Source organism: Pelodiscus sinensis, chromosome 1 (assembly GCF_052426305.1).
Source record: "Pelodiscus sinensis isolate ZL-2025 chromosome 1, ASM5242630v1, whole genome shotgun sequence".
Lineage (NCBI taxonomy): Eukaryota > Metazoa > Chordata > Testudines > Trionychidae > Pelodiscus > Pelodiscus sinensis.
Window position 1 is genome coordinate 113,220,608 of NC_143052.1, and position 25,501 is coordinate 113,246,108.

Genomic DNA, 25,501 nt, shown 5'->3' on the forward strand with positions numbered 1-25,501 from the left:
AACCGATCCCCTCTGCAATGATTTCAGACCCTGTGTTTCAGTAGGAGCTCGATCCACAAAGGGACTGAGGTGTTGCATCTCTGCGCTTCATGGTGCCCAACTTTTAGGCTCCTAGACAATTAGAGGAACACACGGTGATCCACTAAGCCTGAGTTGGGTGCCTAGTCCCTTATACAAAAAAAGGGGAGGGATGCTTTAGAATTTGAGTCACAAAAGCCAGTACTCTAGGTGGGGAGCCACTTAAGCTAGCTAAGGGGCAATGCTAACAAGAGGGGTATACGCTAAGTCCTGCCCTTCTCAGGGAGATAGGTACTTAAGTCACCTGGAGAGAGAGAACCCGTCACCTGGAGTCAGGCAGTTTAGGCACCTAAGGTATTATTTGTGGCAATGAGTCAGGTACTTGCTTCACGCCACAAAAAATGGCAGGAGCAACTGGTGGTGCCCAACTATTAATTTTAGTTCACTAGTTAGTGCTGAGCAGTGAAAGACCTTTCTCCCCACCCACCTCCAGGCAGAGGGAAGAATTAAACCTGGGTCTCTCCAAATCAACTGAGTTTTCTAACGGCTGGACTACAGTTATAGTGTGAGAGCCACTCCACCTCCTGACAGATTCTGAATTGGGTACATCCAGCTAGGTGGCTTTTGAACATGCTTCCTGGATTGGGCCCTGAACATGAGTTGGGCAGCTGAACACCAAGCTTCTTATGGCTTATTGCTCTGGACTTAGATATCCACATGCTTAGAGGGAGGTACCAATGCACATTCCTAAAGCATAAACTTAGGCACAGAGGGAACTTTTATCCTGAAAATGTAGGCACTGAGTGAGTTTAGTTGACAACAGCATTCGGTGGGAGTTTTGTTGATCACAGTGGAGCCAAAACTGGGTTCTATGTATCTGAAACCCAGACTTAGCCTCCTATGTCTGGGGTTTGGGTGTTAAGTATTTTTGTGGATGTGAGCTCAGTTTCCTAGTAAAAGGTCCTGTTTTGCTTTCTGCTGCAGTTTGTAGCAAAGGAACAACTCTGTGTGTGATACTACAGTCTGTTTTAATGGAAATTTGTACCAGTTCATAGGTGTAAATGCTGAATAAGGGTGCAAAATGGGCATTTATCCTCTAATTTGTTAGTATCACATTGATTTTTCCCTTCAGTAGGGCTCCTAGCGCATCATGTGCTTTCACTACAGTTCTCCCAGCAGCTTTTCTTATGTGATTGCACCTCTGCCGAAATCTGCATTGTGGTTTACTGGAGGGTTCTGAAAATAAACTTGTAGGAATGTAAGAATTTAACTGGTTAGCCAGTTAGCCCATAAGCATTAGTTCATGGGCCCCACCGGGAGCCCACGGGACAGGCAGCCTGCGGAGCTTTTAACCATGTAACCAATTGAATTTCAATTGGTTACATAGTTAATGCGTTTTTCCCCTAATTTTTACATCCCTAGCTTGTAGCCACAAATTCCCTTTTTTCAGTCTTAAACAGTGGTGATAATTAGCAAAGGTGGCCAGGTAAATTAGTAAAAATAAAACCACATTTAATCAAAGAAACTGGGTTTATGGTTTAAATGTGTTACATATGGCATTTGTACCAGTGTAAAATTCTCTCTAAGGAACAGAGAGTTTCACTCTTCCAGTCTACTAATTGATTTAAAAAACAACCACCACCAAGGAATCTTTTCTTTAAATTACAAAAAAACAAGCCAAACCCTGAAATCTTTGCTTGCTTTTTTATTCAGTCTTCCTTACTTAAGCAAACCTAGTGACTTCACTTGGAGTTTGGGCCAAGCAGGAAACAAATAAAAAGTAAAAGCTCACTTTTAGAGCTTCATTGATTATTATTTATTTGTGTTGCAACTCAGGCCTAGAGATTCCAGCCTGATTCAGAGCCCCATTTCATATATCCCCAGTGAGAGCAAGTTCATCATTTGGCTTGTAGCACTTGTGGGTAATATTCTGAGGCAAATCTGGCTATCCTTACCCATTTCTTACTCAGGTTAAAAGCCAATAATTTTCAATGATTATGTTGCCTGAAAAGGAGTGAATAAGGATTTGACCTATGCTGGTTTGGCATATGTTAATTTGTAGTAAACTATGAAGAAGCCTAGGTGGTCGCCTAGAATAGAAAGCAATTTGCTACAGTGGCAACAAAACAGCAATGATCACGTTGTCATTTGTAGAGATTATCTTTTACTGTCTTCCTTTGTTTTTCAAGCTGTAAATCTTGTTATGTGCACTTCCTTGAATGACCCAGATGTGGGACAAACTGATTTCTGAGTTAATTCCAGTAAGCTTTAGGGCAAGCAGTCAGGCTAACATTCAGTGGTTCAAAGCCTGTAAGAGTCTTGGCTAATTGTTGTTTTCTTCTCGGTTACTGTTTTGTTCTTTCAGCTGAAGCCTCTGAATTGAAACAGGTTTAATACAATACATTGCTCATCTATTGTGGATGAAGTAAAACTGCAAACCATTACAGATTCCACATATTGAGAGAATTACAAGCTTTCCTGGGACATTTCCAGCAAACCCTTTTATCTGCATATAGTATATGTTAGAGGTAAATTTAACATTATTTCAGTAGCTGAAGGTTTTTACCCTTCATGTTAACAGCCCCTCATGCGATTTATGATGAGGTATTCAGAGGCAATTTCCAGAGTTATTTGGATGTGGTCAGAGAATCTGCTTGCATTTCATATTATGAAACAGATCATCACTTTTCTGCTGTGAAAAAATAATGGGCATGCATGAGTCATTTTGCCTTTGTACACAATAATGCAGTGATATGATATGCTGGCTTCAGCTGGAAGGCTTAGGTTTTAGGACCTGGATCTAAAAACAAAACAATAGTGTCAGCATGAGCCAGAGGACTTTGTGTATGTGTGTCTGTGTGAGCGGGCTTGGAGCACTGGATATGCCAAATTACGTTTCAAAGGAGACCTTTAATTTTGGAAGTTAGGCTCTATCTCTGGAGCTTAAGTATAGTTCTGAGCATACAATGCTTACCTATAAACAGGGTGGCCAAAAGACTCACCAAGCCCCTTAAGCAAGGGGGGAAAGTGGGAGTACAGCTTTATGCTTCCGGAAGGGGCAAGGCCTTGCACAAAAGGGGCGGGGCTGGGACTAGTCAGCCCTCAACATCATCTAGGCCAGTGATTCTCAAACTTTTCGGCATCACGCCCCCTTTTTGATTTTTGAGAAACCCTCATCCTCCCCCCCCCCCCCCAAAAAAAAGAACTGACCAGGGCCAAAAAACAAAAATAGCAGCAAAACTTGGGAGGGGAATTTCTTCACGGCCCCCTCCCCCGCTCCCAGTTTGGGAACCTATGATCTAAACAGTGGCCAGGAGCCCTGGAACCTTTTGAATCACTAGGCCCCAGGACAGTTGCCCCTTTCCCCCCTGCCAACAGACCTGCTTATAAGCATGCCCCTCCTTTGACCTTTCTCTGGCTACTAGGCAGGAAGGACTAGATAGCCACAAAGTCAGGTTCTCTAATACGGATTCTCTTTCCATTGTGATTGTTGGTCTGCTCATTGCTTTTTTTTATACCTTGTGTCTAAAAGCAACACATAATACACGCACTCTTTGCAGATTCCCTTAAGTGCATGAATAAATCTGTTCTTTCCTTAGTTAAGAGCAAGTATTTAATGCTCCACCAAATCAAAGGGGAACAAATATTAAAAAATGATCGATACAAACTGATCTGCGAGAAGGAAATTTTCTTTCTCACACTCATCTTTTATCTCACAGAAAACGTAAAGGGTCAGATCCTCAGCTGATACAAAGAATGGAAGATCAGAGCTTTTCCTTTATTGCTGCAGTATACACCATTTAATGTAGCCAGTGTTTCCTATTGATGTCTTAAATCAGGCATTATAGGAATCATAATGAAAAGTAGGGCATTCAGGATACAAAGACTGAGAGAAAAATACTTATGGTATTTAGATTCTGATTACTTTACATGTATTGAATAAGAATCTTACTTAGTGTAAACAATGCCTTTGAAATCAATGAGGCAACACTATATTTGGCAGCTCAGCTTAAGGTATGCATCTCTAGTTATGGTTGAGCTTTGTGGCATCCCCTCAGCGGAAGGCCAGAGGGAGCAATCTATCCCTTTGGCTTCCCTTACTCCTTGCAAAAGAAGGCATACTGGATGCTGGGGGGAGGGAGAGCTAGGTTTGATTTAGCGAGTCTTAACTAGACTCACTAAGTTGAACTCTGCAAGTTTGATCACAGCAGCCGCGATATTCCTTTTAGTGTGGATAAGGCCTCTGCGAATAAGGACATGAGAAATATGAAAAGCTGTGGTATGTAGAAGACACAGCTAAGATCACTATTTATAAAGGTTTACCATGCTTCTCATTGCCCCTGGAGAGGTGAATTAATGGAATGCATATGCAGTTAGCTAACTCAGAAAGTGTAGGAAGATCTTGGAAATACTTAAGAAACTATTCACAAAAAGACTAAAAACACACGAGGATCAGCGAGAGAAACAAAAAAGACAGTCTTGTCAATGGCAGGAAAGTCATGATTTTCAAGGCCAGAAGGTATGATTTTATCATCTAGTTTGGCCTGCTGTATGTTACAGAGCATAGTGCAATAATTTTCATTTTACTAAAAATTATCTTTAGGAAAGACATCCAGTCTAAATATGAAGACAACAAGAGATTGAAAATCTGCCACTTTTCTTGGCAGTTTGCTCCATGGTTAATCACTCTCATTGTTAATGATTTTTTGCCTTATTTCTCATTTTAATTTTTCTGTCCTGTCATTTATTCTTTTTCATTGTTTTCTCTGATTTCTCAGTTACAAGAAACAAAATCATGTGAGTCAAATTCACAAGACTGAAATATCTTATTGTTAAGTATTAAAATTCATACACATAGCACTATACAGATATTTGTGATTGCTATGCCATGATCCCTGTAACCATGATTCTGAGTTTCCACTATAACTTCTTGCTTTACCTCATGCATGTCTTAACATTTCTATGCGTGGTCCATGCACAAAGGTGCATTAACATTTCTATGCTTGGTCCATGCTCATAGGTGAATCTTTTTTTCCAGTATGTTTGAGCAGAATCCCTGCTATTGTTTTTGAGTAATGGGAAAAAACAGAATGTTTCCAGTCATAAAAAAATTTAACCATATTTTTTAGGTAAGGCATGAGCAAAACCAGCTGAAGTATGAAACATGAAACTTGGCGTAAATTTAACCCTCACTGGCAACTTGTGCTTTTGCTAGATATGGAGAAAAAATGAGTTTCATTTATTTATATTCACAGTGTTGAAGTGTGTCTGTCACCATACAAAGTATATGAACAACACAATATTAGAAGCATATGCAGTAGCAACTAAATTACTAAACAATAATTAGGGTTTCCAACATTGTATGTTAAAAATAAGAGACTTTTTTCTTAGCACCCCTCTTCACCTTTCTCTAGACATAATAATAATAGCAGTACTCACCTATATTTGTCAGGAATATTTCTTGCTACCTTTTACAGTACTCAGCAACTCCCAATTTTGTTGTGCAGAGATGAAAAAGGAAGCAGTATCCCTCGTATTAAGGGACTTTTGGCAACCATAGTAATAACACAAAGGGAACTCCCCAACTTATGTAATAACAAAGTCCATCCTCATTCCACCCATCACCCCAGGAAGAGCCTGAGTAAACAGACAGTCCTTTCAATGAGCATTAAAGACTAAGTAACTCAGCCCTGATGGACCAGATTTGTGAACAAAGACTGTTGTCAAGAGTCTTCCATTGAAGTTCCTCCTCTGGCACCAGCCACTGATTGTGCTTGTCTAGGGAAAGTCACCTCTACTGTTTTGGTGTTCAGATACTAAAGGTCTAAATGCGTTATAAATAAGCTATGCAGATAGCAAAGTTACCAGTAGAGTTGTTGGATATATATACAGCTGATCTCATTTCTTCAGCTGGAGTGCGCAAAAAGAAAGCAGTCTTCTGGAAGTGCAGGACCTGAACTATAAAACATTCAAATAGCCATTTGAAAATAGCTTGCTGGACAAATGCAATAGAAAATTGTATTAAGCCTACACTCACGCATGTTTGTACAGCTGGTTCAGTGTGCATTGTTTGGTAGAATGAACATGCTCTTTCCACTGGTGGCAGTATTTTAAAGAAGAGAAAAAGGCTTATTAGTATATGTTATACATGCTGGGAGGAAACTGGACTATTTACCAAAAAAATCAGAAACCTTGGGGCTGCGAGTTTTGTTTTGAAATTGTTTGCACCCCTCTCACAGAATCTCTGCTCACATCCACAGGTGTCTCTTTCATTCTCAGGTTCTCCTCTCTTGTGGAGTGGAGAGACTGGCTTAAATTAGTCACTTCCCTATCACATCTGGATTCCTTAGCATTCTCCACCGTTAACATGCCTATTTTCCTGCTTTTGCCCACCACTGAATGAGATTCACGACAAGTTAGATTAAGTGATTGATGATATTTATTAACATTGCTTAAATAATAACCCTGTCAGGATTTAGAGCCATCAAGTCAAGTTCAGCTTGTAACTAATCAATGAAGCTACATGTTGTTATTGCAACCTTCCTCTGCTTCCCAATTCATTCCCTCATGTAGCTCTCACATTCTCTCCTATTCATTAATTGCCGTTTGTATGAAAATTCTGTAAATTCTTTTTAGGACAATGACTGTGTCTTCCTAGAAGTTTGTACAATGTCTGTTACAATGGGCCTCCCATTTTGTTTGGGACATATCGGTGTTACCATAATGTAGATAAATAAAAATAATAATAGTACAATAACATAGGCAAGCTGGACAACATTTTTTAAAGAAACTCCAAACCAGAAAGCCTGGGATGAGTTTGAGGTTTGAGCTGATTTATGGTTCCAAGTATAAACCAAATGAAGCTTGATGGTTTTTGAATGGTTATGGCACAAAATCATCCTAAGTTTGGCTGAGATTACCATTCAGCTTTACTCAGATCTAAAACTCACAGCAAAATGCAGAAGATGCAGAATTTTTTTGAACCAAAACCTGAGAAAGTTAGTGTGAGCCTGTATAAACCACAATCATAAGCGTCACACACCACTCTAGTCTCCAGCTGTGTCACATAAAGTCCTGTTGGGACATCATGGCTCTATTGAAGTCAATGGGAGTTTTGCCATTGACCTCAACAGGGCCAGGATTTCATTCCTGGAGGTTTAAAAACAATGATTCCCCCTGTTGTGCAGGAACAAATGTCTGTTTTTTTAGGAACTCGGTGTTAATCAATAGAGTCCACATTGCAGAGCAGGAAATGTCCTGTGGGGCAAATGGAATTTTTGGTTTCCAGTATTTCATATGTACCATAACAAGGTATTATAATTGTAATAGGGACTTATTACTAATGATTAACAAGAGATCTACATTAAAAACTTCAGGGCTTTGATACAGTGGAATGATCTCAGATTAGAATTTACTTCTCATGTCATAAGCATAGAGAGCATATCCAAAGCAGCAGCCAGCTCCCTGCTCTTTTCGTATCGTCAGTTGGATAGAGAGCACGTCATCTTTGGTAAGGAGGCAGGAGGCAGTTTCCAAACCATCTTCCTTTCCTTTGAATGTTTAATGAGATGTATCAGGTGTCAGGAAGTGTGGAATATCTTTTGAGTGCCAGTTGTCTTCTTACTGCTTAATATAGCAGAATAGCACACAGAAAACAGAGACTTACCTGGAATGAAATACGCAAAATGTGACAAATGGATGTAAGGTTGGTAATGTGTGCTTTGTGTGGATTCAGCATGTCAAAACAGCTCTCCACGGGTGGATGATAGAGAAGTAACAAAGGTTGTTATGGTTCTCAAATAGCCCTCTCCCAGATATGTAGAATTGAGGTCTGGGCATCTTTATTTTGTTATTTACTATTTGCACCAAAAGTGTGCTAGGTGATTGACAGTATAAATGCAAAGATGTGGATTTTGCCATAAAGAGGTTCCAGTCTAATTTTAGATGTGATGCAACCAGTGAGAGGAACAAACAGTGGGCAAGAGAGAGAGTGAAAAATGACATGGGTTAGTGCAATCACAGCAAATCAGTGAGCACATAGTTACTCATGTACAGTGGGTGCATGTATTGATGGTGCCTCTGGAAATGTTTATGTACTTTTAATGGTAAATTCAGGGTATTTCTACCCTGCGTCATAACCAAGCTTGAGGATGAGATCAGGTCTAACCTTCCTTGCATCTACACAACAGTTGCACTAACCTAGGGCTCACATCCAGGGTTCCATGACCCTATAAAGCTGGAGAGTTCAATTTTGAGTTTAGTTGGGACCCAGAGTCCAAGTCCTATTATTTGACTCAATGTCGGACAGAAGTATCCCATAATTCCATGGGAAGACATCTTTAGTCCTCTTTATCCAAACTATCCGCATTCTATTCTATTAAAACAGGAGCCACACGCATTCCTCTCCACCAACTGCAGCTGCTCAGTTCAGCGTTAATTCTTCTCTTATGATCACTGATCTGCAAGCACGCTGTCATAGAGCCTCCTGAGTTTGCATTGGAGAGCACACATATCAAGCTTTTTGCAAAGTGAGCTGCTTTCTGGTAACAAGCAGAGAGGGCAGTAAAGTTTTCCCACAGTGCACCACAATCTTAGGGCTAAAACAGCCACATTTTGGGGAGAGGGGGCACTAAGCACTCGGGTTTGTGTACTGTGTTTGGATGTCAGAGCCCTAGGTTCAAACATAGGTTAGAAAAGTCTTAACATAAAGTTAAAATACAAAATAGACACACAAGCCCAGGGTTCCCTCACATGAGACAGCTGACCACCCTTGCGCTTACATTGTAGTGTAGACATACACTTAATTGCTTCTTCAGGCTTCAGGGAGGAAGAGAGATTTTAGGGGGGATTTGACTGGGGCACTTTCAAACAGAATACTGGGTTACTGCGACAGTTTGTATAGTGGGGTGTTGAGAGCCATCAACTGTAAACCCTTTAGATAGGGGTGGCCAACCCATTTAACAAAGAGAGCTGAAACAGCAGTGGAAAAAAGGAGGCTGCCCCTTTAAGGAACAAGCAAGCTCCCGTCGATGGCCACCATCTTGGGCGCCATTTTGAATCGACGACAGGGAGCCGGGGGCGGGTGGAGGTGCCAAGGGCTGTTGGGGGGGGGGGAGTTGCAGGAGCGGCTTCACGCGCTGCACTTTTGTGGGGGAAGAGCCGCGTGTGGCTCATGAGCCGCGGGTTGGCCACGGCTGCCTTAGATGATGGAAATTGCTTCAAGCTGAGGGGTGCAGTAACACTGCTAGTTCTAGTACCTATGGTTGAATATGGATGCCATTTCATGAATACAGGACATTGTGGAAAAAGACATGAGAAGTAGGAGTGGGAGAAGGAGCTTTGTAGTCAGAGGAATGGATTGTCAAGTGCACAAATGGCACTTAGGTGGCTTACTCCTATGGATTTTCCTGTTGCCTAACTCTTTTTGAGCAATTTGCTTAACAGTAAGGATGCTAATTATATTGTGCCTACCTACTCCCTCCCACATTTTCAACTGGAGGAGTTTTCCCTCCTATCTTAACTGGTACATAGTGTGACTGGTTTATAAAGGCTGCAGTGTTTTATTCCAGAAATAGTTGCATTTCTGAGATGAGTGAAGCAGTCCACAGAGAGATAGCCTAGAAAGTAATTTGGGACATTTTTGCATAAAATATTATATAAAAATTTAGATACCCTTATTGCTGTTGCATCTACTAAACAAATAATTGAGAAAAAGGAATGAATTCACACATATGCTAACATAAAAGTCAACCCTTATGTACAATATCTGACATTTGCTAGTATTATTGTTTTTGTGCATATACCTATATGTTTTATGCAAGGTATTTGGTATGACATATATAGTAGGTGTATTTAAAAATGTTACTACCACTTTGAGGGATAGATACTACAAGGTTTTTTTTTTATTTCTTATTTGTATTCAAGGGGCCCAAAACTAGGAAACAAGTTTTGCCCTCGTCTGACACATGCTAGAGACTGACGATATTTTGGTTTGCTTTTTGACTTTCTGGAATTTCCAAAAAGGACATATGGGATTTTTTTTTCACTTTGCGGTCTGTGAGCCTTCTGTTTGTGCATAGAAGGAATAGTATATACAACTTCATTATCTTTTAGGGTCATGGTTTAGACATCCCACTAACCATGTCTGGTGCTCCTTGCTCAGATGCCGAAGGCCAAACACAGAGCTCCTCTGGTCAAAATATTGTCAGAGCCACAATAGATGGCTTTTACGGCTGGATTTCAGCCAGGATTAAAAAGATATCCGAGTCTTTTAACATTAGTGGTTCTTCTACAATCAGTTTATTCCTATCTCCAGGAGAATTTACTTCCCCTACAGAAGCATAGTTAAGAAAGACCCCATTAGTTTGTTGTTACTTTCACTTGCTTTTCATTTTAGAACTACATAACTCATCGGTACCCCTATACATTAATGGCAAATGACAATGGCTTTTTTTCTCTCAGTCTTCTGAGCTCCTTCTCTTCTCCTTTCAACTCTCCTCCCAATCATGCAATGATTTGTGGCCACTCTGTTGACACCTTTTACTTCCTGTGATGAGGACTGTTCTTGAAAAGGAAAAGTTAAAAGCTCTTGTGGAGAAGGAGACTTGAATCATAGAATCTTAGAAATGTAGGGCTGGAAGGTACCTGAAGAGGTCATCTTCTCAAGTCCCTGTAGTGAGGAAGGACCAAATATACCTAGGCCATTCTTGACAGGTGTTTGCCCAATCTGTTCTTAAAATCCCCTCGAATGACAAGGACCTCCCTTGGGAGCCTATTCTAGAGCTTAATCACCCTGACAGTTAGAAAGAATTTCATAATAGCTAACCTAAATCTCCCTTGCCATCAACTCAGCAGTTTATTTCTTTTCCTAACACTGGTGGTGAACAATTGATCGTTGTCTTCTTTATAACAGCCTTTCACTCAGTATTTGAAGACTTCCCTCAGTCTTCTCTTCTCTAAGCTAAACAAGCAAAGTATTTTGCATAGGAAAAAAAATCAAATGCCCAACTATAACATGGGTAACAACTAGGTAGGTGGCAGTATTGCTGAAAAGGAGCTGTGGTACAGTAGATCACAAACTGAGCATGAGTCAAGCATGTGCTGCAGTTATGAAAAAGACTAATATCCTCCAGGTGTGTAGTAGCTGGAGTGTCAGATGAGAGACCCAGGAAGTAATTTCTCACTTTGTTTGAAAATGGTGAGGTCTCAGCTGCAGTACTGTGTGCAATCCTTGGCACCACACTTTAGGAAAGATGTGGACAAATTAGAGAGTCCAAAGTAGACCAATAAAAAACTAACATATGCCAAAGCAGATTAGGCCACTGGTTTAATCAGATAAGGTACTCTGCTTCCTTTAATGGTTAATACATAATGTTTCTGAAGAGGTCATCCCTTCCTCTACCCACACAACAGGCTGTGAAAATGAGTAACAATGGACATAGCAGAAAAAATCCTTCCAGATCCTTGCGGTCAAATGACTTCACTTTAGCATTCTACATGGGAGGCTTCTGCTTTGCTTCCCTTTGTTAGGGTAAAATTCCATTGCAGTAATATTCAAGGAGAGATGAACACACTGGGTGTTAGGCCTCATGTCTACGCAGTAGTGGAGCACTCCTGTAGTCTGGTCCGGAGGAGCGATGTCAAAGAAAGCACTAATTGAAAAAGCAAAGTAAATTTTCAGCGTAAAGTTCTGTATTTGACAGCATCCCTTTTAATCGCTTCCACAGCACCATTGAAAACAGTATTTAGTATTGCACAAATCATTCGTGAAACACATGAATATATATAATATTCTCTGTATTAACCCCTCTCAAATGATGCATTGCAGACTAGCCTATCAAAGAAATGATGATGATGAGGAAGAAGCTGCCAGAGAACGCCGTCGACGGGCTCGACAGGAGAGACTTCGGCAAAAGGAAGATGATGAGCTACCAGGACAAATGACCGAGAAACCAGAAATTAATGCCCAGAACAAGTAAGCTTCTACTCATTTGGTTTCATATAGACTAATTGGTGGAGCTCTCAATCCATGGAGTGTGTATATCTGTATTTCAGCTGTCCCAAAGCTCCAGGGACCAATCCAACGCCTACTGAAGTCAATAGAAAGTCTCCTGTTGACTTCAATGGATGTGGGATTGAGTCCCGACTCAGGAGCATGGAGGAGAAACATTCTCAGCCATCAGTATTACAAAACACCAAATATGTAAAAGGTGACAATTTCATAATTTTCCCTGGCATTGTTTTCTTAAAACTTTAAAACAGTGTTTCTCAAAATGTTCTGTGGGCTTGCTTCTCGCAGCTCCCCTTGGCTGGAAATGGCAAACTGGAGCCAATAGGAGCCACAAGGCTCCATGACTATGGATCTTTTAGGTAAACAAAGTGGTGTGGGCCCACTAGCAGCTTCCCAAAGCAGGCCTAAGTCCACTTTGAGAAACACTGCTTTAAAATAGCTAATCTATCCTGTTCCAGAGCCATGTAATAATTTCAATGTGTTCTATTTCTGGGAACTAGCTATAAGGAAATGTTTTTGTTATGGTGCTTAATTAATGCAAAGTTGTCATTCCTGTACAGTGTGGCAGAAGAGGAGACCAAACATACTACAACTACAGTAACAGACACTCAGGGAGAAGGGGATGACAATGCTGCATTCTTGGAGAGATTGGCAAGAAGGGAGGAAAGACGCCAAAAGCGTCTTCAGGAAGCCCTGGACCGTCAAAAGGAGTTTGACCCAACAGTCACAGAGGAGGGTGTGTCACTACCAAGTGGGGGAGAGATAAACAATGTGGCGGAAAATGAGACCATGGGAAAAGAGGAAAAGATCGAAACTCGCCGAGGCCGTTACGAGATTGATGAAACTGAAACTGTCACTAAATCGTACCAGAGGAACAACTGGAGACAAGATGAAGATGGAGAAGAAAAGAAAGAAGAAAAAGATGAGGAGGCGCAGGAGGAAAAGCCAGAGCAGAGAACCATAGAGGAAAATCAGGTAGAAGTAACAACAGAAAAGAAAACAATAGACAAAGAAGAGGGAATGGTGGTATTAGAAGTAAAAACCCTACATGTCAATGCAGAGGAACACAAAGCAGAGAATGATATGCGTGTCCTACTTGTAGGGGAGCCAGTGGCAGAGGTGGAGGCCATAAATCTAACTGTAACTCTAGATCAGGAGAAGCTTAGGGATGAAGAAGAGGAAAAGGCTGAGGAAGAAAAGAAGAGAACAGAGGAAAGGGAAAAGCTTGAGGCAGAAGAGAGGGAGAGGGTTAAGGCAGAGGAACAAAAAAAGGCTGAAGAAGAAAGAGAGAGAATTTCAGCAGAAGAGAAGAGAGCAGCCCAGGAAAAAGAAAGGATTGAGGCAGAAGAGAGGGAGAAGATTCAGGCAGAGGAGCAAAGGGCAGCTGAAGAAAGGGAGAGGACAAAGGCAGAGGAGGAGAAGAGAGCAGCTGAAGAAAGAGAGAGGGCTAAGGCAGAGGAGGAGAAGAGAGCAGCTGAAGAAAGAGAGAGGGCTAAGGCAGAGGAGAAGAGAGCAGCTGCAGAAAGGGAGAGGGCTAAGGCAGAGGAAGAGAAGAAAAAAGCAGAAGAAAGGGAGAGGGCTAAGGCAGAGGAGGAGAAGAAAAAAGCAGAAGAAAGGCAGAGGGCTAAGGCAGAGGAGGAGAAGAAAAAAGCAGAAGAAAGGCAGAGGGCTAAGGCAGAGGAGGAGAAGAAAAAAGCAGAAGAAAGGCAGAGGGCTAAGGCAGAGGAGGAGAAGAAAAAAGCAGAAGAAAGGCAGAGGGCTAAGGCAGAGGAGGAGAAGAAGAAAGCAGAAGAAAGGGAAAGGGCTAAGGCAGAGGAGAAGAAGAGAGCAGCTGAAGAAAAGGCTAAGCTAGAAGAGGAGAAATTAAAGGCAAAACGAAAGGTAGAAGAGAAAAGAATTGAAGACAAAAAAGTAGAAGAAAAACAGGTAAAAGAGAAGAAAATAGAAGAAAAACAGGTAAAAGAGAAGAAGGTACAACAGGAAAAACCTCAAGCAATCTCCCTAAGAAAACAGGTACAGTAAACATTTTGCACCAAAATAATGAAGCCTGTGATATGTGAGAAATGTAATGCAAGACAAAAATTGGATTGGAATTTACTCACAATTGTGTCCCTATGTTTAAACTACTAACTCTCTGTTCCATCAATATTTGATTTCCTTTTTACTAAAGCTTCTTGCTTCTACTTATCAATAATGCAGTGCATGGCACACTTAAGCTCTCCCACCCTGGCTCTGAGATCCCGCAAAGGAAAACCTTGCATGCCAAGATCTCTACACAATTTACCGCTGCCTTTTTCTGTTGCTTTAAGCCAGCCTAGTGCAGTAATGCCCGAGGGATGACAAAGCACAGTTCGTCACAGGAGATATGTGGGCACCTGGGAAATGGTGTGTGAAGAATGCTGACTAAAAATGTATGTTGTTTGAAGCAAGCAAAGCTGGGGGCGCTCTCTGCTGGGATATGTGAACACACTGGCGCACAAGGGAGAAGTAAGCGCAAAAGTCCAGAGGGGGTATGGGATCACTGTCCCTTGTGAGGGGAAGAGCAAGCACAGCTGCACACGGAGCAGATGTGGGCACGGCAGCACCAGATGGGTATGTGAGCACAGCTTTGACAAATGTGAGTGGACAGGGCTTGTTGCAGAATGACATTTTCATCTTAAAAATAAAAAGGGGGAAGAGAAAGAGGTTAAAGTGGAAGCTAAAAAGGAAAAGTTACCAGATGAGAAACTTCGACCTACCTTCACAAAACCGCAGGTAATTATGAGCTACAAACATGGATGCTATAAGGAAATGTGCAGGGATTGAAACAAATTCAGCAGGGGCCTTTAGCGTAAAGGCCTGGACCAGCAAAACACTCTAGCACAATCTTCACATTAAGCAGGTGGGTAGTCTCATTGACATCAATAGGGATGGGACTAGTCATGTGCTCAGTGTTAAGTATATGGTTAATTAACTTGTAAGTGGGGGCCTTGAGACCAAATGCTGTTTGTCTTACTTAAAATGAGTGCTCCTATGACTTCAGTGGGGACTCAGTCACATAAGTGATGCAAGCAAGATTTGGGCCCTGAAGAAGAATTTCTCAGGATTATACAAACTAATCATCCTTCCCTGGTTTTCTCCACTTTACTATGATGAACTTTCCTCTTGTGACTGAGATCTACTTTCGTAATAATCATGGATATCTCCAGGTCCCTTTGGCCACTTACCTGATCTAACTAATGATATCTCTTCCCCCAAATAATCCAGTGCTTAATTATATAAACCTTGCAGACCCAAGATTCTTTTTTTGTTTTAAAGAGAAATTCTGCAAAATTTACTGCATTGCATTTCTACTGTAAACACAGGAGCTGGTGCCATGGTGTTTTACTGTATGGTAAGTAAATAAGATTGGGAACCCTTTATAGCCTCAGACTGGTAATTGGCAGTCAGGGAGCGGTGCTGAGCATTTGTGCAGTGTACCCCTTCTGGTACAATCCTGCAAGGTGCTAAGTTCCTCAACCTCCATTGATTTTAAAAAAAGCTGATGGTGCTCAGGGCCTCTTAGGATTGTGCCCCTTTTGGATTGAGTACATCCAGGTGGAATAAAGTAAGCCATGGCTCTGCTGGCTGAATATTTAGTAAAGGAGGGATGACCTGCCTGGAGAACCTGAGGCTAGATCTTCTCCTCCTGTAAATCAATGCAGCCCCATTGATGTTGCAAATTTGAACCTGCTGAAGATATGGCCCAACATCTTGGGGTGTAGGAAGGCAGCTACTGGAACTCAGTGTATTACAATTGAATAGTCCATCCTCAGTACTAATAGCAAAAGATGCTACAGACTTTTCTGGAGCGCAGTGTCTGGTTTTGGGTCCCTCATTTGAAGATGGACATGGGTGAGATTCAAAAGAACCACACAGGGCAATGAAGAAGTTAGAAGAATGTTTGTAATTCATAGGAGGCAGGATTGGTAAAACTAGGCTAAGTTAGCTAGCAAAGGAGAACAGTTGAAGGACTCTTGCTGGAGATACAATCGTGACGGTTAAATTAAAAACGGAACAGATTGCCTCCCAATACAAAAAACCGAGCAAAGAGTTATTCAGCTAAATGAGGGCAAGACCGGGAGCGATCAAAAGACATGACAAACTGATGACACATCATTAGACTAAATGAACAGAAATAATTGTTTCAGACTAGTTCCTAGAAGTTAGGAGTCCACATCTTCAAAGTCACTACTCTTGCCATTAGCAATAATAGGCTTGGCTGCTGGTGGCCACAGTCTCAAGGCCAAAGAATGGATGGAAAGCAAATAAAAGCAAAACATTCCTTCACAAGAAGGAATCAGCCTGTGGAATTTACCAGCACACAAAGTCAGATCACATTAGAGATACTTTGAAAAGGTATCTGGATAAGTATGACCTGTAATTTCAGCTTCACTCGGCCTGGCTAGATTTTGGTCCTGAACAGCGCTGAGTGCCCTCAGTTCTCATGGAAGTCAGTGGGAACTGAGGATGCTCAGGATCTAAGAGGGCCTCCATGAGCTTAGGCTGCAAGAAGAAACACAGACAATGGCCAAGAATCTCAGAAGGGATGAGAGATTTTGCTTTCCTCAGTTTTTGGGTGTTCTACCTGAGACACCCTTTAAAGGACCTCATTTTTGGAAAGTACTTAGCACCCTCTTCCCAAAAGGTGTCTTGAATTGAACCCCAAAATCATAAGAAGGAAGAACAGCCCTATTGGTTCAAACCAAAGGTTCATCTAGCCCAGTATCCTGTCTTCCGACAATGGCCAGTCCCAGGTGCCCCAGAGGGAGAGAACAGAACAGGGAATCACCACCTGATCCCTCCTCTGTCACCCATTCCCAGCGTCTTGCAAAGAAAAGCTAGGAACACCATTCCTGCCCATCCTGACAAATAGCAATTGGTGAACCTAAAATATTGGCTGTTGATTTTTGGCTTAGGATGAATTGTCACTATTGCAAAAAAATGAAGATGAGCAGCCTTTCACTACTTTCCTGCCTTGACAGTGATGCTGAAAATTCAACAAAGCCTGTGTTGTAATACAGTATGCAATTATTAATATAGTTAAGAGACTGTAAGCCTGACTAGTTCGGGGGGCATACTTTTCCTCACAGTTAAATCAGATTTATGCCAAAGTACCTGTGCTATATTGTGTACATCCACTGTTAGTAAGATCAGAATCTGCTCTTCACAGTATAGGTTTCACTCAACTTAGCAGCCAAAAGTCTGGCTGCTTCTTTGAATTGTCCCAAAGTTTGGGTCTGCAAAACTGGCCTGGAAAGTTCATCAGAACAAGTTTTTCTCATGACACAAGACTCCTGGTATTTCCTGCTTCCAGTTTGGCTAGACATGTGCAAAAGCAGCTTTTTCTCATGGTATGTAGGTATCTTTGTTTTCATAGAGTTGGGCCCCAAACCTAAATCTTTGGAGTGCACTTTCCAGTTTGGGTAGACAGACACACACAAGTTCTTCTTGAGCTAGTGCACTAGAAATAGGATCATAGCCAGTGGTAGTACAGGCAGGAGCTTGGGAACATACTGAGGGGCCTACTCAGGTGGCTAGCCTGAGCTGCAGCCTGTGCTACCCTGCTATTTTTAGTACACTAGCTTGAGCAGAGTCTGTGTGCCTGTGTATCCAAGCTGGGACTCATGCACCCAGCTGCCACACAGACATAGCTGGAGATGCCCACAGCTTGCAGGGTGTTCAAAAATTGAAGCCAAATCTAGAACTGAAGTTTGCAAAAGGCTCCAATCTTTATAACTGACAGAACCAAAACTTTGGGGTGGCAATGTTGCCTCTCAAGCTCTAATGTGCATTCCTAACAGGAACCTGGAGATGGAGAGATGTGCAAAAATAAAATATTTTTAAAAGAAGTTACCCAAAGAATTTACAGTCCTCAGAAAAAGTTTCAGCCATGTTCAATTTGATTTTGGGTTCAAGCTCTGTGGGATGAGATGGGCTGTATTTTTTGAAGGCACTACCACAGGTTGGAACCAACTCCCCTGGTGTCAGTAGGCGCCTTTCCATTCATTTCAGTATCAGATGGATTATTCCCCAAATCATTGAAATGCGGCAGCAGGCACAAAAGTTTGCTTCTGTCACTTTTAGGGTGCATGGCTAGGAAAGGGGCTCTTCCTGCTTCTCTTGAAGTCAGTGGTTGTTTTGCCATTAAAATTAAAAGGAGCAGGACTAGACCTTGAAGTATTTCTCTAATAACCTATTTCATCTTCCTTTTTGTGAGTGATAGTGCCTAGTAGTGGTGTTATTTGTGTGTTTGTGCCCCGTGCTCCGTGCCCCCTTTAAATCATTTAAATCAAACCCTGGTAGCCTTTGGAAAATTATCCCCTAACCTTAGTTAATTCTAAAAGCGTGTTTTTAATATTGGTTTTCTTCACCATCCTAATTAAGGTATAAGATGCAGTACATGTCCCATCTAGTTGCCTGCACTTGAGGCAGCTGACATGTTGTCTTTTTAGTGAGACCTGGAAGGGACTTGATCAAAATCTCATAAAAGGAAATTCAGCCCTTTCAAAATCGCAACACAGAAGTCCTGGCATTGGAAATCCTAACGCGATCAACACCCTCGCTCTCAAAATGACTCGGAAAAGGATTAAGTAATGTAGTGGATTGCTAATGAGCCAGAGCTTTTTGCTATTATTACATCACTGGTTCAAATCTTGCCCAGCTTGGGAGGGACCAAACACTGTTACAAACTGGGGATGGCTCATTAGGCTGAGGAAATGATTGTCTCAGATTAGTTTCTAGAATATAGGAGTACACATCTTCAAAGCCATGACTGGCCACTAGCAATAATAGCCTTGGCTGTTGGTAGTCATAACATCGAGGCCAAAGCGTGTATTGTTATGGAAACTGAATTCTCTTCTTATCTGTAAAGTGATTCCATTTGGTTATAACTGAGGGTATGTCCATACTGCATAAAACGGTGTGTTTTTAACTTGCATTATCGAATTAACCCCAGTCTGCCCTATAGGCTCAAACTCAAGCTGTTAACCCAAGTTAACAGCAAAGACATGGCCACTCCACTTTTAACTCAGGTCAGCATCTGAAGTTAAAGCCTATAGCGAAGCCTGGAGTTGAAGTTGAGCTGCTTTCACAGATGAAAAGATGAGTGGCTGCATCTTCATTGCTATTTTAACCTAGGTTAGCTAACTCACATTAAGAAATTCCTTTTTTTTTTTCAGCATAGACATACGTTTAGGCTCATTGGCAGGGTGGGGGAAGCTTGCATTGCTGTTGCTTATTCTAAAGACAGAGGAGTTTTATCTTAGCCCTGGTCTACACTAGAGAGTTATTTCAAAATACCTCCCTCCCCTTACTTCAAAATAATATGCGGAGCATCCATGCTATCCTGGGCTGGTTATTTTGAAATCTGTACTCCTGTTTTCCTTGGGGAATAATGCTTATTTTAAAATCGTTATATCGTGAAATTGTTACTTTGATTTTACTTATTTCAAAATAATCTCCTAGTGTAGCCATGCTCTTGGAGTTGCATATCTGTCATCTTTCATCTGTAGCATATTAATTCAACATATATATGAATACCGTCCCCCCCCCCCAACTTGCAGTTCATACCACTTGACAGCTGTCACCTGTGGTACTGGCATTGAATGAACAGCACTTAATGCCAGCTATAAGCAGAACAGGTCTAGTTCAGGCTGGGTAGTCCTTTCTGAAATGTAGCAAAGCTCAACATGAAAAAAAGATCTTCCTTGGGTTAACATTTGGTATTTTCCTCTGCTGCTATTCAAAGCTTGTTTTGGCTGCTGGTCTAGCTAATTTACTTAGTGGGAATAATTCTGTCCACAGAACAGAAGAACTAAAATCAATTGCCATATCCTGAACTTTCCATCAGCATCCAACCATGACTCAGCATGCTGGAATCAGGCCATCAGTGGTGATAATAAATAATTTTCAGCACAGAATTTTCTGGGTGGGGATTAGAGAGTGGAACTAGTACATAATGATTCTCAATGTTAGTCAGACTTATGTAGGGCAAAGGCTTGTAGGAGGGTGGTGGGGGACACATTCTTGCCTTAATGTTTTCAGAGGAAACATCTGCTTCTTTATAGGATTAAGTACTTCACCTTTTATGGTATCCTCCTCCACTGGTCACTGTTTAGACTGGGATACCGCCGATGATAACCCTGCTTACACATTTATCAACACAAATTCTGCCTCTGTATAAGTCTGCAACACATGGTGGCAGCTGGCTCCCCAGGAGTGGGGTGGCAGCCGGGAGTCAGTATGCGCCAGGAGCCATCTTAAAAGCCAACTCCTGACATGCACTGGCTCCCAGGGAGCTGGCTGCAGGTGCGTGTAACTGCTTGAAATTTTCAGTGGTTACACGGTTACCCAATTACCTACTTTTTAACATTCCTAATACTAATAATAGCTGTGACACTGAAAGTCCTGGGTACCTCCTGATAGCACATACCTGGTTCATTGTTCAGTGTACTGGCTACATCCACATAGCACACGCTTACTTTAATGTATTCAATTTAAGATTGTTATTATTATTATTTGTACTGCAGTACTGTTTATGGCCTTAACCAGGGATTAGGATCCCATTGATTTAGTCCTTATACAAACAAAGATAATCCATGGCCCAGAATACTCACATTTTAATATTGAGACAGTATACCATAGGTAAAAAAACAGATGCATGAGCAGGAAGGGGATAGTGGGGCAAGGTAAGGGTGGAGATTGGCTAGATTGCATAAGAAGGTAAGGAGCCATGAGATTTCCAAGGACACAGAATATTTCCACACAGTGTAGATGAATTCAGTTGCCTCATATTTAACATAGATCGGAAGGCAAAGTTGGTCGTAGGCCACATTTTAGAACTTGGCAGGCTATTTCTGCCTTAGGACAGTTTAAAGACAGTTGCTCAGTTCCCCATTGACTATAGGAAACTTATTTTCCTTCTCAGTCATCTACAATGTCTAATTATGATTTTTGTTTTGTTTGTGGTTGTATGTTTTCTAATGTCTCCTGAGCAGATCAAAGATGACAAGGCTAATAAGGACAAAGCACCTAAGGAGGAGGTGAAGTCTGTCTGGGATCGTAAGAAGGGATTTCCTGAACCAAAGCCACAGAACGGAGAGCGTTTCCAGGAACTTACTACTCACAAACTTAAACATACTGAGAATACTTTTAGGTAAGATTCACATTAACACTGCATTTGTTTATAGCAGAGGACAGCTGTGGGGCTTGTTTCCTTTTATGGGTCTCTATTACAATACTTTTCACTGTGTAGTATAGAACGTCTATATGAGAGCTTCTATTACAGTTGGAAATATAGAGATAACTTCACTTGCTTTATTTCTTCCTAAAGCAAGGAATTATTTGAAAGTCCACATTTTTTCTTTTCTTCCCCCTCCCTAACCTGAGAGAGGGAGAAGTTGGGTATCTAGTCATTGGGCTTTAGTTCAGAACTTACCTGTATTTTCATTTTCCACAAAAAATGGCAACAAGTGATTGAGACTCCTAAGATGAATCTAAATGATAGTGCTGAGAAATAAAACTCCTTAGGACCAACTGAGAAATCTGAGGCTTAGATAAATATTGTCTGTCCCATTCCCACCAGTCCCACCTACCCTTTCCCCTCACTTTTGTAGAAGAATGGAACAATCCTAAGCATCATATAATGCATTTTTCTCATTGTTCTGTCATTTTTGGCTCTCACAAACCATCTTCTTTCTCCGTCTACGTAAAGGCTGGTAGTTGGCTTCTTTTTCGTAGCATCCAACAGGCACTTCTGAAATCTTCCCATAGTGTAGGATTTCAATACTGATTTCTTGATGTTGTCAGCAAGGGGCTGAGATTTCCAGAATGTGCTGAAAGCAAAGCAACTCAGGAACAAATCTGAAGAGGATGACTGCCAGTTAGTGTTTCCCAGTACAGAATATGCAGAAACAGCAGAGGAAATCCTCCCTACTGTATATTAAGAAAAGAAGATAGAAGTAGACCCTGAATGTACATGATTAAGAGAGAACCATTTCTTGTCAGTAAAAAAGTCAAACATTTATCATAGTGTGGACAAAATATTCACCCACATCTTCCAAATGCTGAAGTAAAAAAATTGCTTAAGGCTAAATTCGACTCTTGACTATATTATTACAGACCTGGAAAATAAGTTTCTTGTCTTCAGTGAAGTTACTGTGTATTTGCTCAAAGTTAACTGAAGGCAGAAACTGATCCATATAGCTGAAGGAAACCTTAACTTTTACACTGCTGTCTCTTGTGGCATGTAATTGTGCAATATTGTGGCTGCATTGCTGCGGTGTTTGGAATCTCTCTTTTCTTGGGTGCAGAACAGGGAAGAAAATAAAAGCCATACAAATGCTTGTTTGCCCTTTTTCTTGTAAGTAACATGCTGGTATATGATGTGTTGATCCCTTTGACTGGTATATTCATAAATACACTGCAAGGAGCAAGCACTGATGTAATAATTACTTATAGTAGTGGTGCCATTGGACACATATTTCTTATGGCAATGTGAATATATATATATTTTAATTTCCTTGATTATAAGACCTGGTTGAAAAATATCTGGTTTGGTATTTCCCTCTGTGGAAAAATTCAATGAAAAATCTAGTTTTGAGTTTATGAAAAATCAAAAACTCACACAGAAAACTTCAACTGAGCTTTGAAACTATGGATTAAATAAGAATACTTCCCCTTTCTCCTGATAAACTGAAGACTAATGCCCTAGCAATGTGCCTTAAAGAGATTTGTCAAACACTACATAATCCCTTAAAAAAGACATTTATCTCAGAAATCAAAGGATTATTTGTCTCTTTTATAACACAGAATATAGTGTTTGCTTTGGGTATGCATTTGCTGGTTTACTTTTTTTTGGCCTTTAATATTTATTTTTGGATACCTGAACTATTGTGCACAGATTAGTCAAGTATGCTTTTAGGAGCTAGAACATATCTCTGTTGGTAATATTCTCAATTACATAGTACAAATATGTATGCATAAGTGTGTATATATTATGTAGCTGGGTCTAAAATAAAAGGGTTCTTGAATAAAAAAAAAGTAGACATAAAAAATTGAAGTTAATGAGTTAGACTGTCTCCAAAAAGAGGGTGCAGTGGTGGCCCGTCAATACAGGCGACCTAGGCAGTCGCCTAGGGTGCCAAGAAAAATGGCCATTGAGGGCTTTGGAGGCAGGGGCGCCAATTGCACGTTTCGCCTAGGGTGCCAGTTGCCAGCAGCTTGTCTAGGGCCGCTCCTGAGAGGGTAACACTTATTTGTCTGAGGTACTGAGGCAATATGATGCAAAAACTATCCTTCCAAGCATATGGGACCCTCTGCTCTCACTGGAAGCAGAGATGTGCTTCTGAGTTACTTAACAGTAACAAGTGACCAGGACCAGATGGCATTCACCCAAGAGTTCTAAATGAACTCGAATGTGAAATTATGGAACTATTAACTGTGGTTGTAAATCCAGCTTACGTACCTAATGCCTGGAAGATAGCTAATATGATGCCAGTATTTAAAAGAGGGTATAGAGGAGATCTTGGCAATTCTAGACCAGTAAGTCTTACGTCAGTACTGGGCAAATTAGTTATTATAGTAAAGAATAAAATTGTCAGACACATAAATGAACATAATTTGCTGGGGAAAAGTCAACATGGTTTCTGTAAAGGGTAATCATGCCTTACTAATGTACTAGAATTATTGGAGGGGATCAAGAAATATGTGGACAAGAGGGATCCAGTGGATATAGTAGATAGAGAATAAGAAAAAATATCTTATTGCCTCTATATAAATCCATGGTACGCCCACATATTGAATTCTGCATACAGATGTGGGTGCCTCATCTCAAAAGACATATTGGCATTGGAGAAGGTTCAGAAAAGGGCAACAAAATGATTAGGGGTTTGGAACACGTCCCATCTGAAGAGAGATTAAAAAGACCGGGACTTTTCATCTTGGAAAAGAGGAGACTAAGGGGTGATATGATAGAGATCTATAAAATCATGATTGGTGTGGAAAAAGTGAATAAGGATAAATTAAGGATAAATTATGTACTTGTTCCCATAGTATAAGAACTAAGGGTCACCAAATTCAATTAATAGGTAGCAGGTTTAAAACAAACAAAAGGAAGTTTTTCTTCACGCAGCACACAGTCAACCTGTGCAATTCCTTGCCAGAGGATGTTGTGAAAACCAGAACTTGAGCAGGTTTCAAAAAAGAACTAGATACATTCAGGGAGGTTAGGTCCATCAGTGGGTATTAGCCAGGGTAGATAGAAATGGTTTTCCTAGCCTCTGTTAGAGTGCTGGAAATGGATGACAGGAGAGGGATCACTTGATGATTATCTGTTCTGTTCACTCCCTCTGGGTCACCTGGCATTGGCCACTGTTGGAAGACAAGATACTGGGCTAGATGGATCTTTGGTTTGAGCTAGTATGGCCATTCTCATGAGTTCCCCAGGCTACTTCAGCTCCCTGACAAAACCTGCTGAAGGTAGCACATACTCTGTGAGGAACAAAAGATCTTATCAGGAGGTGCTTCTGTGTGCAGGTTCTTATGCTGCTGCTTCATTGAATGATGCAAACTGGCAAAGGAAAACTTGTGGCATGTTAACATGCTTCTCAATTCTTTTTCAGCCACTCCAGCATGAAAGCAGCTGCAAATGCTGAGGATGGTAAACCAGTGTCCCAAGCTGAAGCCGGCAAACGACTAGAGGAGCTGCGCCGTCGCCGGGGTGAAAATGAGAATGAGGAGTTTGAAAAGCTAAAGGAGAAACAACAGGAAGCAGCTGTGGAGCTGGAAGAACTGAAGAAGCGGCGCGAGGAGCGTCGGAAGATCCTTGAGGAAGAGGAACAGAGGAGGAAGCAGGAGGAGGCTGAGAGAAAAGCTAGGGAAGAGGTAATGGCATAATACTAATACCGCAAAATCCGAAAGTTAGACCCTGTTCTGCGTCACTTGCTCCTGTTGGTCTTTCATTACATGATCACATAACGCTGTGCGGTGAACAGATACATCAGTGGAACTGCACAAAGAGAAAGGCTTTGGGTAGCATTTTAAGCTCAGGGAGAGTAGCTTGGGCCTAGACCCTCAAAGGTATTTAGTCTCCTGTCTTACATTGGAAGCAATGGGATTTAGAAGCCACAATGCCTTTGAGGCTCTGGATTTCACTATCTAAGGCAATGTTGTATAGAAGGAAAAATAAAACCAAAAACAACTTGGAAGACCCAAAGCTACACTACTTTATTCCTGGATCTGCTACTCAAACAGACTCTTGGGCAAGTGGATTTATCTCTCTTTGCCCTTGCTTCCTTTCCAGTGCTTTGTCTGTCTCCTCTATTTAGGCTGTGACATCAGGGCAGGGACTGTCTGTTGCTATACAGCTGTACCTAGTGCAGTGCAGCCCCAGTTTTAGTTGGGAACTCTAGGTGCTATGTTACAAGTACTTAGCAGATAAAGATTGTTCAGTTT

The 25,501-nt window shown here is 41.3% G+C and overlaps 1 protein-coding gene across 8 annotated transcripts in view; it reads left to right on the forward strand.

Moving 5' to 3' along the window:
- CALD1 (caldesmon 1) overlaps positions 1-25,501 on the forward strand; it is a 246,686-nt gene that overhangs the window by 197,786 nt on the left and 23,399 nt on the right. For 6 of the 8 annotated variants that reach the window (XM_075897320.2, XM_075897309.2, XM_025190909.3 and 3 more), the window contains 5 exons: positions 11,846-11,992; positions 12,589-14,041; positions 14,699-14,782; positions 21,046-21,203; positions 24,670-24,931. In XM_075897320.2, coding sequence (XP_075753435.2) covers positions 11,846-11,992; positions 12,589-14,041; positions 14,699-14,782; positions 21,046-21,203; positions 24,670-24,931 — 2,104 coding nt within the window. The remainder of the gene's footprint in view (positions 1-11,845; positions 11,993-12,588; positions 14,042-14,698; positions 14,783-21,045; positions 21,204-24,669; positions 24,932-25,501) is intronic. The other 2 variants (XM_006135483.4, XM_014579693.3) reach the window with 1 other exon arrangement.